Source organism: Scheffersomyces coipomensis (genome assembly GCF_036884675.1).
Source record: "Scheffersomyces coipomensis strain NRRL Y-17651 chromosome Unknown DFJ63scaffold_1, whole genome shotgun sequence".
Classification (NCBI taxonomy): Eukaryota; Fungi; Ascomycota; class Pichiomycetes; order Serinales; family Debaryomycetaceae; genus Scheffersomyces; species Scheffersomyces coipomensis.
Window position 1 is genome coordinate 188,669 of NW_027042892.1, and position 16,792 is coordinate 205,460.

The window sequence follows — 16,792 nt, forward strand, 5'->3', positions numbered from 1 at the left end:
TGGACGATTTTGGTTCGACCTTATCAAAAAATTATTTTAAATCATGAGTGTATCAGATGAGACTCAATTTTTTACCAGAAAGAAAGAAAGATGAAGTGGGGTAAACCACACTCACTAAACATTATATTTAAGGATTATTATTCATCAGACCAAATAGACGTTAATAGTTTAATCTTTGATTGACTATGAGATGTGGATTTTGTTCTTTTAAACTATTTGTAGCGACTTAAATTAGTTTATGTAACCTTTCATTTTTTAAGAAAACTATCACATAACGGAAAGGTAGGGAAGGCTTTGCCTTTTGTTATAGTACGAGTTTATCCGGACGTATAATATAGACGCTCATCTTTCAAATAATGGTTAGGTTTTTCCGGGAAATATAGCGGCTATCGATCACATGACACATAGTTAATCAAAAAATTTAGTTTCTTTTTATTTGAGTTAAGATTTTTTTTTTCTTGGGCGAAAGCTAAAAATTAAGTGATTAATTGGGGGAGAAGACATTTAGTGAGGAAAAAGTTTAGCGTAGCAGTAGTAATTAATTAGTGAGAAAAGGAAGGAGGTCCCCAGAGATGACAAGGAGTGAGAGACAGAGTAGCAGTATATTTCTTTTATTAGTTTTGTTGTCTTCCGAATTTTATTATAATAGTATTTTCTTTAACTCCTATTTATAACTTTCCAGATCAGATCAGATCAGATCATACCAGTTAACAAGAAGAAGTAATAATTCAGTTCATTTTGTATTATCCATTATTTGTATAATTAAAGATAAAGAGAGGCTACTATTTTTTTAGTCCACTAATTTGGAGACAGAGAGAGAGATAAACTCACCCATCCATCCACCGACACACCGAGATCCCCAAGACAAAATCCTCCTCCTCCGTCAACCATCACAAAACATCAAACTGTCATTCCATCAAGAAAAGCAACAACAACAACAGCAGCAGCAGCACTAACAACATACCTTATAATTACATCCATACCATGCCTAAGAAGTCAAGTTCATCATCTAAATCAACATCGTTGTTCGATATTAGATTAAAGAATCTTGATCATGATGTATTGGTTTTAAAAGGTAATGAAAATGACGCTGCTTCAGTATTATTAAGTGGAAAGATTTGCTTATCAGTAAATGAACCATTTACCATTAAGAAATTATCCATCAAATTATATGCTACTTTAAAATTAAGTTGGAATGAAACAGTTACTACTTCCAAAGGAGGATTTTCAAAACCAGTTCGATTTTCAAAGAAAATATTCGAACATAATTGGGATAATTCGGAAATTAATCAATATCTTAATAACTTGTATGAAAACAATGCTTCCGTTAATGGAGGTAGTGGTCCTATTGGATTATCATCTCGAAACCAATCTACTTCATCATTAAAGAATTTAGGTAGTTCATTAAGATCAAAATCATCCAGTAATTTAAGTAATTTACATATATCATCCTTAACTAATAGTTTCAATGGTGGTGGAGCTGGCTCATCAACTAATCTTGCTTCTTTAAATGGTTCATCATCAAATTTATCATCATCAAAATCTCATCTTTTAGTTCAAGGTAATTATGAAATCCCCTTTAGTTCTATCTTACCGGGTAATATGCCTGAATCTATAGAAGGATTACCTGGTGCTTCGTTAGTTTATAGATTAGAAGCAACTATCGATAAAGGTAAATTCCATAATCCAATGGTGGCAAAGAAACATATTAGAGTTATAAGAACTTTAACCACTGATTCAGTAGAATTATCGGAAACAGTAGCTGTTGATAATACTTGGCCAAAGAAAGTTGAATATTCTTTAAATGTTCCTCAAAAGGCAATTGCTATCGGTAGTGGTACACCAGTAAGTTTTATGATGGTTCCATTATTAAAAGGATTAAGATTAGGTGATATTAAAATTCAATTAGTAGAATATTATTCATTCTTAGGTTATTTACCTCCACCTTACAATGGAGAAAGAATTGTTACAGAACGGAAAATTAAACAACCTGATGAAAATGATCCTAATTTTCAAATGGATAAATGGGAAGTTGATACATTTTTAAGAGTTCCTCCAAGTTTAGCTAAATGTACTCAAGATTGTGATATTCAACAACATGTTAAAGTAAGACATAAATTGAAATTCGTCATTGGTTTAGTTAATCCTGATGGTCATGTATCTGAATTAAGAGCTTCCTTACCTATTCAATTATTCATATCACCATTTGTTTCGATTAGAGCTAGAAATGAAGAAAATTTAAGTGATGTCGAACTGATTCCTGATAAAAATGATCATAAAGATACTGCTAATACTAATGGAGATGAAAATCCTCATGGTAGAGATGAAGAATTATTATTTGCAACTGATTTCAATAGTGCTAGTAATACCAGTTTAAGTGAATTAGCCGATCAACAAGCTAATAATGGAGAATTAAGATCAAATGAACATTCTTATACTTCATTCAATGGTATAATGGCTCCACCATTATATGAACAACATATTTATGATCGTTTATGGTCGGATATATCACCAATTGAATCCCCTATGAATTCAGGTACTTCTACGCCAAGATTATATTCAAGAGGTACATCTGATTTACAACAACAATTTTCAATGTCTCCATTGGATAGTAATCTTTTAACAGAAAATTTACGTCAATTAAGCTTACAAAGATTAATGCAAGATAATAATGATCAACAACTGGTAGTTTCTACTCCTGATATTGCTGATGAATCTCCTAGAGGAGCAATTTTCAATTTAGATGGGGATGATAGTGCTAGTCAAAATGGAGATTATTTCTCTAGTAGAAGAACTAATTCAGGATTACCGATTAGATCAGGATCACCTAATTTAATTGCTTTACCCAGTAATCATATTTTAAATGCGGGTGGATTACAATCACCTCCGAATCATATATCAAGAATCGGATCTGATACAAGTCTTTTACATCATGAAACTTTATCGAAAGTTCCTACATATGCTCAAGCTATGAAATCGGATGTAACTAACCATGAAGATGGAGTATTATCACCGGTATATCAACCACCTTTACCTGGATCTGGAATCAATTTAGCAGAATTAAATCGAAGATTCGATGAATCTCCTCATAGTCCTCATATGGTTAAAACCAGTAGTAGTCTTAGTAATAATAATTTTAATAGTCGATCATTATTATCACGAGGATCAAGTTCATTGAATTTAAGAACCTCATCTAAGAATTCATCTGCTAGTACTTCTCCATCTCAATCGAGAAATGTTTCATCATCGAATTTAGTTTCATTATCAAGAACATCATCAAAGAGAAGTGGAAGTGGATTAAATTTATTAAATCATGCTGGTGGAAATGTTATCACCAATGGGAATGGTCAACCACTTACGACCTCTTCTAGTGTTGTATCCAATTCAAGTTCATTCAATAATAATCTGGTGCCAAACCATAATAATATCATATCAACTGGTTCAGCCACCTTCACCATGACACCATTATCTACTTCTCCAGTCCATTATAAAACATTAGAAACTCCAAGTCATATAATGAATCCAACCCCATCATCATCATCCACATCAACTAATGCATCATTATTAGCCGCTGCATTACAAAGTGGAGCATCAACTACAAAACCTTCCAGTAGCGCTACTGATAGATCAGCTTCTACTCCAATTAAATCAAGTTCAAGTGTAAGTTTACATAATTTATCATTCTTGAATCGGAAAAAGGAAAAATCCAAGAATTGATCTGAATGTGGGAGGATTTATGAGATATCTTTATCTACAGGGTTATAGGATATATATAGGAATATTAAACGTATATTTAAAATCATTAGATGTGAAGTTGTTGTAGTTTATGTGTGTAAATTATATGCAGGAACCACCAAAAGGAGAGAGAGGACAGATTGTAGCAAACGCAACCGAAACATTTAATATCATGGGAGGCCAAACTAAGAAGTGAATACCATCAAAATCATAACCATCAATTGATATTATAATAATTGCAAGACATGTTTAGAGATCGGACGAATTTATTTCTTTCATATCGTCGAACTATTCCACGATCTAATCCGATTGGGAATTTGCGGGGAGATAATTCTGGTCAAACTCGATTCGATAATTTAGATGAAGAAGAAGAAGGATTAATAGGGAATAACCATAATAGCCAACGAAGGAGAGGACAGACCGAGGGGGGTCGAACGAATGATATCGAGATGAAACCTATTATCCCCACCATCTATGATATAGCGGGGGATTTGGATGATAAATTGAAATTAATCAAGAATCAAGTGAATGATTTGAATAGTAATTATAAACGATTGATTATTATTAATAAGAGTGAAAAGAATAGGATTGAGAAGAGGATTGATGATTTGAATTATGAGATTTTGAAGAATTTCGAGAGTTGTTATATCATGATTAAGAAATTTGAATATTTGAATTTAAATTATAAAAAATTAGGGTTAAATTTTAATGAACTGGATTTAGAAATTTTAAATAATTTTAAAAAGAATTATGCTATAAAGATTCAAGAAAGTTCGATTATATTCCGGAATTTGCAAAATAATTATATCAAATTTCTTCGTGATGATGATGATGAAGATGAATTTGATCAATTATTAAAGAAAGATCAAAATGATTCCACCTCCTCGCATATCATTTCCACCAATACCACCATCCTTCAAGAAGAACAAGATCAAGAAATAGAGAATTACTCCCGACAAGTCCTTCAACAACAACAACAACATGCTCCTAATGCCAATTCGGCATTCTTACAACAGCGAGAGAGAGAAATATCAAAATTAGCCATGGGGATCATTGAAATATCGACAATTTTTAAAGAAATGGAATCAATGATAGTTGAACAAGGAACGATTTTAGATCGGATTGATTATAATTTACAAAATGCCGCCGTTGACTTAAAAGATAGTGATCGAGAATTAATCAAGGCTAAACATTATCAAAAGAGGACTACCAAATGTAAGATTATTTTCTTAATGTGTTTGATTGTGTTTGTATTGGTGATTGTGGTATTGGTTAAACCGCATGGGACCACCACTGTGATTGAGAAGCCCGTTAGTTCTCCTCCTCCTCCTAAGACTCCTGATGTTCCCGCTGATGATAGACCAGCAGTGAATCCACCTGAGGATGATTTCGTTGATGATGGGGATGTAAATAATGAATTTCAGAAGATGGGATTAATATAATTTTATAGAAGTAGCTAGCTACCTAATTAAATGAATGAATAAATATAATTGTATATCAAAAGAACTTTATTAAACTAAGATAAATTAAAAGCACAAAATATATAAGATAAAAGGGATGATAAAAAATACAAAAGGTTTATAAGAAACAAAAGTAAGGTTGAAAAAAGGAAAAGTAAAAAGTATCAAACAAACAAACAAAACTATACAAAAAGTGACAAGAACTAAAACTGAACTAAATTAAATTAAAATTAAATCTGTAGAACGAACCAACTCTTAATAGGCTGATCCATAAGGTCCACTTCCACCTACTCCACTTCCACTTCCACTTCCATTTCTTCTTCCCATCAATGCACTGGCACTAGCTTGTTGATTTGCTTTATTTCGAGCTGCTACGGGGACGAAACCTGGTTGCATTCTTCTTTTAGCTGGTCCTATGGCGAAATCTGGATTTTGAGAAAGGACATTATCAGAAATGGTTGGACCTCTTTGTTGTTGTTGTTGTTGTTGTTGGGGTGGGGGAGGTTGTTGAGGAGAGGCATTATAATATGAGGTTGATTGAGAAAGTGGAGGTTGTAATTGAGGTTGGATTGGGATTTGTTGTTGTTGGAAATGAGGTTGATAAGGTTGGGCTGATGGATAATAAGGTTGATGTTGAGGTGGAGATACTTGATGACCATAAAATTTTGGATTTACTGCTCTTTGAGATACACTTGTAAAATCTGAATCTACATCGGATCCATTTCTTAATGGAGCATTTTCATCTAATAAATCTTCATCTACATCATGATAATATTCATCATCTAATTCCGTGAAAGGTTTATGACCTTCAACTTCAGGATGATGTTCGAATACACTAGTTGGATATTGATTTTGAGGATAAGGAGCTGAAGTTTGTTGTTGTTGTTGAGATGGTTGAGGAATGGTATTTGAATTTTGAATTAAACTTAATTTTGAATTATGTTCACTTCCAGTGATTGGATTATAATAAGGTTGTTGAAGAGGTTTTGAAGTAGTGAAATCATTGGCTAATTGAGGTTTTGAATTATATAAATTATTTGAATTATTACTAATCATTGATCTATCATAAGTTTGAGATGAAGATGAAGCGATAGGTTGAGTTTGAATATGAGGTTTATATTCATAATCTTTTTCAATGGAGGACGAACCTGAATCATTATGATTATTATTATTATTATTAGTATTTAAATTGGTATAATTAGTTGGACCTGTAAAAGTTGAATTAAAATTATTCAGGGTTGGAACTTGAGCAGAATTATTAAAAGTTGGGAATTTAACATCAGAAGATTGATCTTCATCATCATCATCATAAGAATCATTTTGATGATATAATAAAGTTAAAATCATTAATACAAATGAAATTAAAGTAGCAGCTGCAGCACCAATTAAAATCCAACTTGTCCATGCTAAATTAGGATAAAATACAATAATGACAATAACGGTAATTAAAGTAGTTAAAATGAATGCTAAAAGGTTAAACACGATTCCAGCGATAATAACAGGTTTAATTTGGAAATGACTGGCAATAATTAAGATTAAAGTAATAAAATTGAAACCTAAAGCGATTGGAGCAATAATAAATATTTTAGCTAAATTATCTCTTGTTGAACTTGAAGAAAGGAACCAATTTGAGGTATCATCTTTTGCAGAAGATAATGAATAAGGATAAGTTGCGGTGGAACAAGTATTTGATTTTATATCACAATAACCAAAGATTCCATAAGTATGAGAAGAAGTTTTACCTAAATTGAAGGATTGAACTATAGGAGATGATATGGTTGCTAATAATAGGAATACAAAGGAGACTAGTATTAGGATGAAAGAAAGGGAATTAAAACTGAGTTTGAAGGCCATGGTGAGTTAGATGTGGATGTGGGTATGGGAAGTAAGCGAGTGATTGATCAATAGGAGTGACTGATGATATGATATGATATGATCTGATTATGATGATATAGATTGTGGTATAGACAAGACAAGAAAGGAAAAAAAACGTCTTGATTGGAACTGACCAGATTTAAGGTTATGAGGTGGTACTAGTACTAATGATAGTTTATAACTGATGATACAATCAACGGTAGAAGTCAAACAAACAAAGGAAAGAAATGAAATGAAATGAAACTGATGATAAAGAAAGGAAGGGTTTTTACCAAATCTGTTGTGGGAATTGGTGGTGGTGGTAGTAGTTGTGGTTGACGCTAAAATTTATAATTTCTAATTTAAATTAAAGTTAACAGAAGTGCTTAAAAATAAAAATTCAAAACAAACAATCACTAAATTTAGTGAGACAGAGGTCAGTAAAGTAAAGTAAAGTAAAGAAACTGCCAGGGAAGGAGAGCCTCGCCTTAATTAATTAATTAAATCTCTAACCAGTATAAATGATTATACAGTATAATTAATCTAGACAGATAGGGGTTACATATACTTACTTTACACTAACTTTGTACTATTACTACTATTACTACTACTACTACTACTACTACTACTGACCATTGTTATTATCTTAATTGATTGCTGTTACACAAGCGGTAATTTGTATGTTGTTAATGGTACGGCTCTATTTCTTTTATTTTTATTTTTTTTTTGTTTTCGTCTCGTTTATCTTTTTTTTTGCATAGTTAATAAACAGTTAAGGAGAGAGGAGGAGGAGGAGGCTGTATCATTTAGTGCTTAACAGATCAAATTTTTACATATGAAACATTCTGATCTATTAATAGTTACAGTCATCATTCATCTATGCCTTGTTATAATTACACATTATTAACCCACCAGGGCTATGGTGGGCTAGTGTCATCTCATCCAGTTACACATTTACTTCCACTGTATAATCATTTCTACTCCAACTACTCCTCCTCTGTCTCCTCCCTTTCCTGTTTAAGTTACCTTTCCTCCTCCTCCTCCCCCCCTATTTTTTTTCTCTAATCTCTTTTTTCCTCTCTTTAAACAGAAAAATGTCACAAAATCAAAAATTACAAAAAAAAAAAATAAAAAATTTCGCGTTTTATTTTTTTAAAATGTCGAATTTAAAAGACCGTGTCTTGTCATGTCTTAAACCATGTGGATTGTCACCAATCATGTCTCATTTACGCTACCAAGTATAAATATAAATAAATATAAATAATTATAATTATAATGTATATTATATGATATGATATATATGTACTTTTTAAATGATTGACTCTACTAATCAATCAACCAATCAATAAATTGATTGGTTAATTAATTGATTGAACTCCTCTCCTCTCCCTTATACCATATATCAGGTACTTCCAATATATACCGATCCATAGCTTCTCTAAATCTAATTCGATATTGCTTAGGGGTAACAATAGTAGGATCCTTTTTAAGAGTTTTCCCTCCAATCATTAAATTATTCCCCTTAACCCAATTCTCCACTCTTTTATCCCACGTAAATGTTCGTAACCAATCAATAATACCGACATATATCTTCTTCGTTTGATCATTGATCCCAATCACCAACGAATAATCCATTACATCCATAGCTGATAGAAAACTAGTATCATTACTTAAGGACCCTTTCAATAATTTCTTCAGTTGTTCCTTAACAAATATAGGCGATTCATAGATATAATCAATCATATTCTCATCCAATAATACTTCATTTTCTTTCCCAGTTTGTTGAACATGACGATTTCTCATACTCCCCTTTAAATCAAATATTCTTGTCGTTTGATGATTATAAAATAAATTCTCCATAATTAAAAAATCCATCTTAAATATCTTTTGATTAATTCCATTCTTAATACTTCGGATTTCAATCTGATAAAATCCAAATATCTTAGCAATTGCCGTCGTTAAAGTATTAAAAACTGATTGAGAAATATATTTGAAATAAAATGGCGCAATCGATACAAACGATTCTAATTCAGATTTACTCAATTCTTTCACAATATATCGATTATCCAACGTCTTAAGAAAATTACTTCCACTCTTACCTCCATTACTTTGCCATTTAATACATCGACTTAAACTTTGAATGAAATTCTCATCTACTCCACATGATTTCCTCAATGCTTCAAATTGTTCACTATAGAATATCTTACATGATAAATTCATATTCCCTCCCACATTAAATTGATATTTTAAATGATTGGTTTTATTCTTAATCATGATTCGTTCAAGTATATTGGTTTTAGAACTTCCATTGGATGATTTCTTATATTTTTTCTCCAATTTAAGGAAATTCATCTTCTTTTTAATATCATTAATATTAATATCATCCTTCTTTGGTTTTTCTTCCTTGTCAACTCCTCCTTCATCACCAGTTTCTTCTCCTCCTGTCTCTTCCAATGTCTTATCTTCTTTTTTAACATTATCAGAATCAATTTCTTCATGTTCTCCTCCTCCTTCTCTTTCATCATCCTTCTTCTTAACATCTCCCTCATCTCCATCCACTTCATCACCTTCTCCATCACCTTCTTCTTCAGCTTGATCCATAACAGCTTGAATCTTAGTCTTATAATCATTAGATGATAAACAAAACGCCACTAACGACGATGGTTCATCTTCTCTAACAATAATCAAAGAATCAGCAAATGTATGTTCATGTGAATCTAAAGGATACTCTAATGGATCCCATAATGTAGCTGATCTATCCGCCCAGAAATTAGTTAAGGATTTTAAAATTGATACTTTTTCAGGTTGAGGAATTTCAATCTTTGGGGTAGTGGTATTAGTAGTATTAGTAGATGTATTTTTGGTACTACCAAGTGTAGTGGCAGGTGTAGTAGTAGGTGGAACTGAACTTATATCTTTCTTCAACGGAGGTGATATCGATTTAGAATTAATCATCGAAGATTCATCCATCCCTCCAACTCCTGCACCCCCCATTCCTCCAACTCCTCCCTTCCCACTAACATCAACCACATCTTCAATCTTATTATAAATCTCCACAATAGGTTTTGATTCCACAATATTACGAGCTTTGAATTTATTCGACATCTTCTCTAATTCTTGTTCTCTCTGTTTTTTAAATTCCATCGAAATTTGATCTAAATTCAAATTATTAAAATAATTAGCCAAATGACTTACTTTATTAGGTGGACCATTAACTAACGCATTAAGAGATACATCTGATTCTTTTCTTGATAAAGAAGATCTTCTGAAATTGGTGGGGGGATTCGTCAGTGTGGATGATGTTCCTGGTACATTCGATGGAGTGGCATTCCCACTATTGGTAGAATTCGTCGATGTCTTTCGTTGTAAATCTAATAATTCTTCAAATTTATTAACTTTATCCCAGATATTATTATTATCTCTTCCATGACGTAATTGATTATTAATTGAATTCTCATCAGGTTTAACCAATAATTGTTGTTGTTGAGATTTAGGTTGAGAGTCAGATTGAGGTTGATCATTGGACTTGGTTCCTTCTTCACCTTCTTTAAGTTTCACCTTTTCATCGTCACCTCCATCTTCATTATCTTGATCTTTTTCTTTTTCCTTCGATTTCTCACTCTCTTTATTATTATAATCATGACTATATTTATCTAATAAATTTCGTAAATGGAATTGAGTCATCTTAGTAATTTCATTTTCAGTAGGTAAAAATTTATGTTCAAAATCATTAAATTCAGTATCCCATGATACCCCTAATTGTTGTAATTCTCTTAAAATAATATTCAATCCTAAATGACTAGTAGGGGATGATGAATTATATATATGTAAGGTTTTTTCTTTAATATTGGAGATTTGATCCTCTAATTTAATTTTAAAATCTTCAATCACTTTAATTCCATCTTCTCCCTTATCAAAAATATCAATCTTAACTCTATTTAATCTTTTGGAAACACTTTCAAAAAATTTATCAGTTCGAGTCTTAATGAAATTATATGATTCAATTTTTAATTTAATATCAACATCAGCAATGAATTCTAATTGTTTCTTAGGTGGGATAACTTCAAACGTATCAATCTTGGAATATTCAATTCGAATCACTAAATCATTAAATCCAAAACATCGAACATGATTAATATAAAAATCATGATTACAATTAGGATTCGTAGGGATAACATTCTCTCCATAAAATGATAATTCAAGAAATTTCCCAATCGAATAATAATAGGTATTATCATTCATGGCCACAATAGGTGTAGTATATTTACATTCTTTACAATAACTCCACATAACTCGTTGATTCTTACCTTGGAAATCTTGTTGATTGGTAATACCTTCAAATTTCTCCAAAATAAAATCTAATTTGGCACCTCCATGAACAAACGTTTTATAATGATCTAAATGACTTTCTCCACATTCATCACATTCTGTAATCGATTCATGAAAGATCTGATCTATGAATGATCCTAAACATGAATCTTTATCCGCATAATATGGAATAGCAACAATATCAGGTCCAGCACACGGTGTAGCATGTTTGATAGAGACAGTTGATCGTAATACATCAATCCCTTTACTTGGTTCTAATAAAGCTGGGAAATATCTCATGTAATTAGTCCATATACGAGCTTTGGAATGATATTCGGAAATTAATGATTTTAAGATACTTTCACTTGCAAATCTTAAATTTGAAAGTAAATCTTGTTCACGATTTGGTAATAAATCTAAACTGAAATTAACTTTTAAATCATCTAACCATAATGGATCAATATGATCGATATTATCTGTGGTTTGAATTAATTGATTCTTTTTGAAAAATTTATGGAATTTATAGTATGATTCAATTATATTCGATAATGGAGTTGGTAAACTAAAACTTGAAGCCGGTGAAAGACTTAATTTTCGATGATTGAATAAAGCAAAAGAATTTTGAACATCAATAATTTCTAATCCAAATTCACAAGCATTATTTTCTTGTTCTTTGTCAATCTCAGTATCATTAGCAATCTCATCTAGAATTGATTTAAATTCTAAAATCTTATGATTGGTCGTTATACCTGAAAATGAACTCATTTCATCATCCATTAAACTTTTCTCAAACTTAGCATTTAAATATCCTGGTAATAAAGTTTCAAACACATATTTAATTGACGTTAATAAAGTATCATCACCTCCTCTTAATTGAATTGTGAAACCTGATTGCATGTCTGTACCGGTGAAAAATATAAATGATTTAACCTTATTCTCAAACATAAATTTTTTAACTTCAAATTTCTGACAACTACCTAAAGTTCCCTTCTTAAATGATAAATCATTAACAGTTTGGAAAACTTCAGCTTTAGTATATCTTGATAAACGTTCAATAACTTGTGGTTTACAATTTGATATAACTGTAATACCAGCTTCAGCTAATAAACTTTCGGCTAATCCACATACACTATCACCAACGACAATGACATCAGGTTCTAATGAAATTAATCGAGATACTAGATTAGTTATATAAACATTCTGTTGAGAATGAATAATTCGAAGACTAATGAATTGTTGTTTCAGTTTCAAATATTCTAATGGGAACGTAAGTAATGCAATCTTTGGATTATTAATGGTAGATGGCATCTTTTTAGAATCTATATTTTTGGTCATAAATAACCCATCCATGAATTTTGTATCCGAAATTCTTCCTCCAAGTATCTTCTTTATCTTGACATATTGTTTGATATCTAATGTATCAGTTAATTTTAAATAATTAACATAATCTAATACATTTTTAATAACATGCTTCCATTTATCTTGATTTTCAACTATACCTCTTGTCTCCATAGTTTGAGCAATAATAGCATCAAATAAATCCAAAAACACTTCTTCTTTGGAAGGTAAATGATGATACATATGATCAAAAGTTGAATCATTTGCTCCTTCGATAATCAGATCATCAATTGGCGAAGAATCAATCTTGGACATTATTTCATTATCCAGATTATTAATCGACATAGAAATATCAACTACTCCACTATCTCTAATCGAATTTTCTGATTCTAAATTAGCTGACATAGGCAGGGATGTATCGCCTCTATCTCTAGCAAGTCCCTTTGTTAAATTCGATTGATTTGAAAATGGTGAATTCAACTTCTCTGGAATTGGGGATGCTGGAGCAAATAATACACCAGGGGCTCTACCTTGATTCATACTTTCAATACTAGGTAATCTCATACTAGTATTACCTATATGTAAATGTCTTGGTGGTTTACTTTTTCTTCTTGATCTTGATTTCATTCTCATCATTGATGCTTGAGCTCTATTTAAATTATTACTCAATTGAAGGGTTGATGCCGGTGGTGCCTTTGGAAGAGTGAATTTATTACCAAATGCAAAATCAGGAAATTCACTTAATGTAGGTACCACAATGGAACTATTTGGAATTGATTTATTTGATTTTTCTTCATTCAAGGATATATATGCCGACATGGCTCCTTCATCTTCACTAGCATTGGCACTATTATCATCATCATCATCACTTTCAGAATCTTTCAAATCATCATCATCATGATCAAATTTAACATCACTTCCACCAACTCTATAGTCAAGAGTATCTCCAACCAGCACAGTACTCTTACCGGACGGCTTCCTATGTAATCCATGTTCACTAGTTTTGAGTCTTAATTTTGGTTGTGAAGGTTTTCTACCAAGTATTGAATTATACATGGTATTAAAACTATCAATACTGTTTACTCGGGGTAAATCAGGATTTGAAATATTACTCGATCTAAGATGTGATAACCAATTCTTATTATTACTGTTATTATTAGATTGACTATTGTGAAGTGAAATAGCATCAGTTGAAGAATTAACTCGGTGTAATGGAGTATTAAAACTACCATTATTCATCATCATGGTATCTAAAGCATAGTTTGAACCTCTATAGACTGAGTTCTTAAAATTTGAATTATAAAAGCTTTTAGATACGGGAATTTCAACCGATTCACCAGCTCTTGTAGTTGGAATAGCCATTTGAGGAGCTTGTTTGGGATGAACTTTAATTGATTCATCAGGGTATCCTAATTCTATTCTTGATGGTGAGGTATTACTAATGGGCGATTCAATGATTGACGAACGATCTCTGTTTAGAAATCCCCTGTTAGCAGTTAATACTGCATCATTAGTCATACTGTCTCTTCTAGAATTGACCGATAAAGACCTTATTCGTGATAATGGATGATTGGCTATTATACTTTCTTCACCACTGACTTTAGAAACTGCTGAATCTGATTCTGATTCTTCGATTTCGGCTTCTGATTCTGAAGAGCTTGAGGAATCATCACTTAAGTAAACTATGACATCTTCAAGACATGGTTTACAAACTCTTAATCTATCATTATACGTCTTTTTAGTAATTTTATTCCGTGATGCATTCTTTCTTTCATCTTTATGTTGATTATATGAAACAAATGAAGTACAATCTGAACAAAAGATTTGACCACAGAATCGACAATGATGTTTTCTTCTGAATGCGGTAAACGGTTTGAAACAATTCAAACAATCAGAAACGAATGAATCATTCATCCAGTATTTCTTCGCTATACCACCATTCTTTAATGGATTCTCGGACAGTCTATGAGGTTTGATTTTCTTTTTCTTTTCACTAACTATTGATGATGCCGAAGATACGACTGGTAAATTATTGTTAATCAATGTCTTTGCATTATCAAATAAGACGGTAGATAATGTTGATGATGTTTTCTTTCTTAATGTTTTATGATCTTTCTTTTTTAATTCATAAAATGAACTTAAGGTTGGAGAATTTTTTAATTCTTCAGAATAAGCATTATTGTTATAGTTTCGATATTGTTCAGCCTTGATAGGTGATGATTTAGCAACCGATTCACTATATAATGACACATCATAGTAGTTGGGAAGTATATTATTAGATCCATTCCTATGAATATCGGTTGCGGTTGGACCATCGGATCTGTCATTAACTAATCTACCACTTCCATTTGAAGGAGACGTTGAAAAACTATCATTATTAATGGTTTCTATATCGGAAGCTGAATCATCAGATAATTCAATATCATTTGGTAAATTTGTGAAAATAGATGTACTTTGTAGGACTTTTTCCAAGGGGATACTAAGTATTGATGCAACTGGGGGCGCTATTGGTGCAGGTGGTGGGGGAAGTGGTGCTTGTGAACTTCTTCTCCCTCTTTTATCAATTGTCTCTGATTTTGAAATCTCAGTTTTGGAAAGATCTCTATCACTACCAGCAATCACATTAACATTAATAACTGAACTAGTTGCACTTGAATTTGGCATAATATGAGCTCCCATAGTTGTTATTCTTAAAGATTTATTATCAGCCGTCACTCTTGGAGTTATTGTTTCATCTATAAACGATGATTGTCTTATTGGTGGGGGAGGTGGGATAGGAGTAGAAGCAAGTGGCATTATTGGAGGTTGGAGTTTAACCATATTAGTATTGATATTAGGGTTATTAATACTGGTATTATTAGAAATGGTAGTTGAATTATTGATATCATCAGCACCACCTTTTTGACTATTAGGTAGTATATCTGATTGCTTTGATGGTTTAATTTCATTTTGATTCGATTCCATATCAGATTTAGTAAGATTAAAACTATGACCTTCAAGTTGAGGACTCATTATTCTACTTTCTAATTTTGGAGAATGTATTATTGATGGGGGCACCAGAGATTTGATGACATTATTTAAATCTTGAGTAACTTTCTTACTGGCACTTATAATTGGTTTTATAGGAGAATCATCAATATCATCTTTAAATGGTTTATCCATATGAGTGTCATCTTCCGGTGAGTTTAATATTGAATTTGAAAATTGATGGGAAGACTTTGGAGATGAATAGGAGTAATTTTGGACTAAATTAGATGCATTATGAGTTACTTTTCTTAAAGTGTTAGTGAATATCCGACTGAAAGTTTTTGGATCATCTTGTTCATCATCAGGTAAGTTTGGGAATGAAGTGAAATGATCCTTTTTAATAGTGTTATTAGGTTCAATTTCATCATCACTATTATTGAATGAAGGGTAATCTTGGGGTTTAGTATCTCTACCTATCATGATGATGTGAGGTTGAGATTGGCCACAGATATATCAATTATACGATTAATCGATTCAATCACTTCCAGAGCAATTCAACTAACCAATGTGTAGTGTTGATATGATAAATATCTGGGTTATATTGATTCAAAAACAGTTATATAGTGATATCATAATCAATTTGGCTGCCTTTTCTTTATGGCTCTTTTAAACAATCGCACTTTAAAACAAAAACAGTGGTACTGTATACAAGCGTTTGATCTAACACCCCCCGTTTAACGGTCGGTAAAGTAAGAGAAGAGAAGTTGGTGATGGGATAATTATAGTTTATAATAGAGATGGAATTTATGTTGAGTGGTGGTTAGAGGCAGTATCATGAGATAAGATTAAGTAGAATAGTAGAAATTTTTCAATTGGGAAATCTGTGATCCTTTAGACTATCACGATCTTACTACAGTGTAGAAGGCTATGACAGTTCATCACAGATAGATAAACTATTCTGTTCCAATTTCTTCTTCTTCAATATACATGGTAGTTCATAACCAGTGATAGATCATACCATCACCATCTGACAATTAGATAGTACATATCTATATCTAATCTATGCTATTGTTATGAGTATCTGATCATTTTCGTAATAAACATCCAGCACCACTTTCAAATCCTCACAC

At 31.8% G+C, this 16,792-nt stretch overlaps 4 protein-coding genes across 4 annotated transcripts; 2 read left to right on the forward strand and 2 right to left on the reverse strand. All coding sequences in view use genetic code 12, as the record gives it.

Annotated features, from left to right (window-relative positions):
• Positions 1-984: 984 nt before the first annotated feature.
• ROD1 (Rod1p) lies at positions 985-3,717 on the forward strand (the record flags this gene model as incomplete). The annotated part of the gene is made up of 3 exons (XM_064904658.1): positions 985-1,432; positions 1,481-3,388; positions 3,482-3,717. The coding sequence occupies 3 exons, from the start codon at positions 985-987 to the stop codon at positions 3,715-3,717; spliced, it is 2,592 nt and encodes an 863-aa protein (XP_064764304.1).
• Positions 3,718-3,808: 91 nt separating this feature from the next.
• TLG2 (Tlg2p) lies at positions 3,809-5,237 on the forward strand. Its single transcript, XM_064906675.1, has one exon. The coding sequence runs from the start codon at positions 3,981-3,983 to the stop codon at positions 5,175-5,177; it is 1,197 nt and encodes a 398-aa protein (XP_064764305.1). The 5' UTR covers positions 3,809-3,980; the 3' UTR covers positions 5,178-5,237.
• Positions 5,238-5,450: 213 nt separating this feature from the next.
• SRD1 (Srd1p) lies at positions 5,451-7,049 on the reverse strand (the record flags this gene model as incomplete). Its single annotated transcript, XM_064907684.1, has 1 exon — positions 5,451-7,049. The coding sequence occupies one exon, from the start codon at positions 7,047-7,049 to the stop codon at positions 5,451-5,453; it is 1,599 nt and encodes a 532-aa protein (XP_064764306.1).
• A 1,238-nt stretch (positions 7,050-8,287) lies between these two features.
• Positions 8,288-15,359, reverse strand: FAB1 (1-phosphatidylinositol-3-phosphate 5-kinase; the record flags this gene model as incomplete). Its single annotated transcript, XM_064905443.1, has 4 exons — positions 8,288-9,434; positions 9,609-9,968; positions 10,071-13,832; positions 13,899-15,359. 4 exons carry the CDS (start codon positions 15,357-15,359, stop codon positions 8,412-8,414), a joined length of 6,606 nt encoding a protein of 2,201 aa, XP_064764307.1. The 3' UTR covers positions 8,288-8,411.
• Between the last annotated feature and the right edge of the window lie 1,433 nt (positions 15,360-16,792).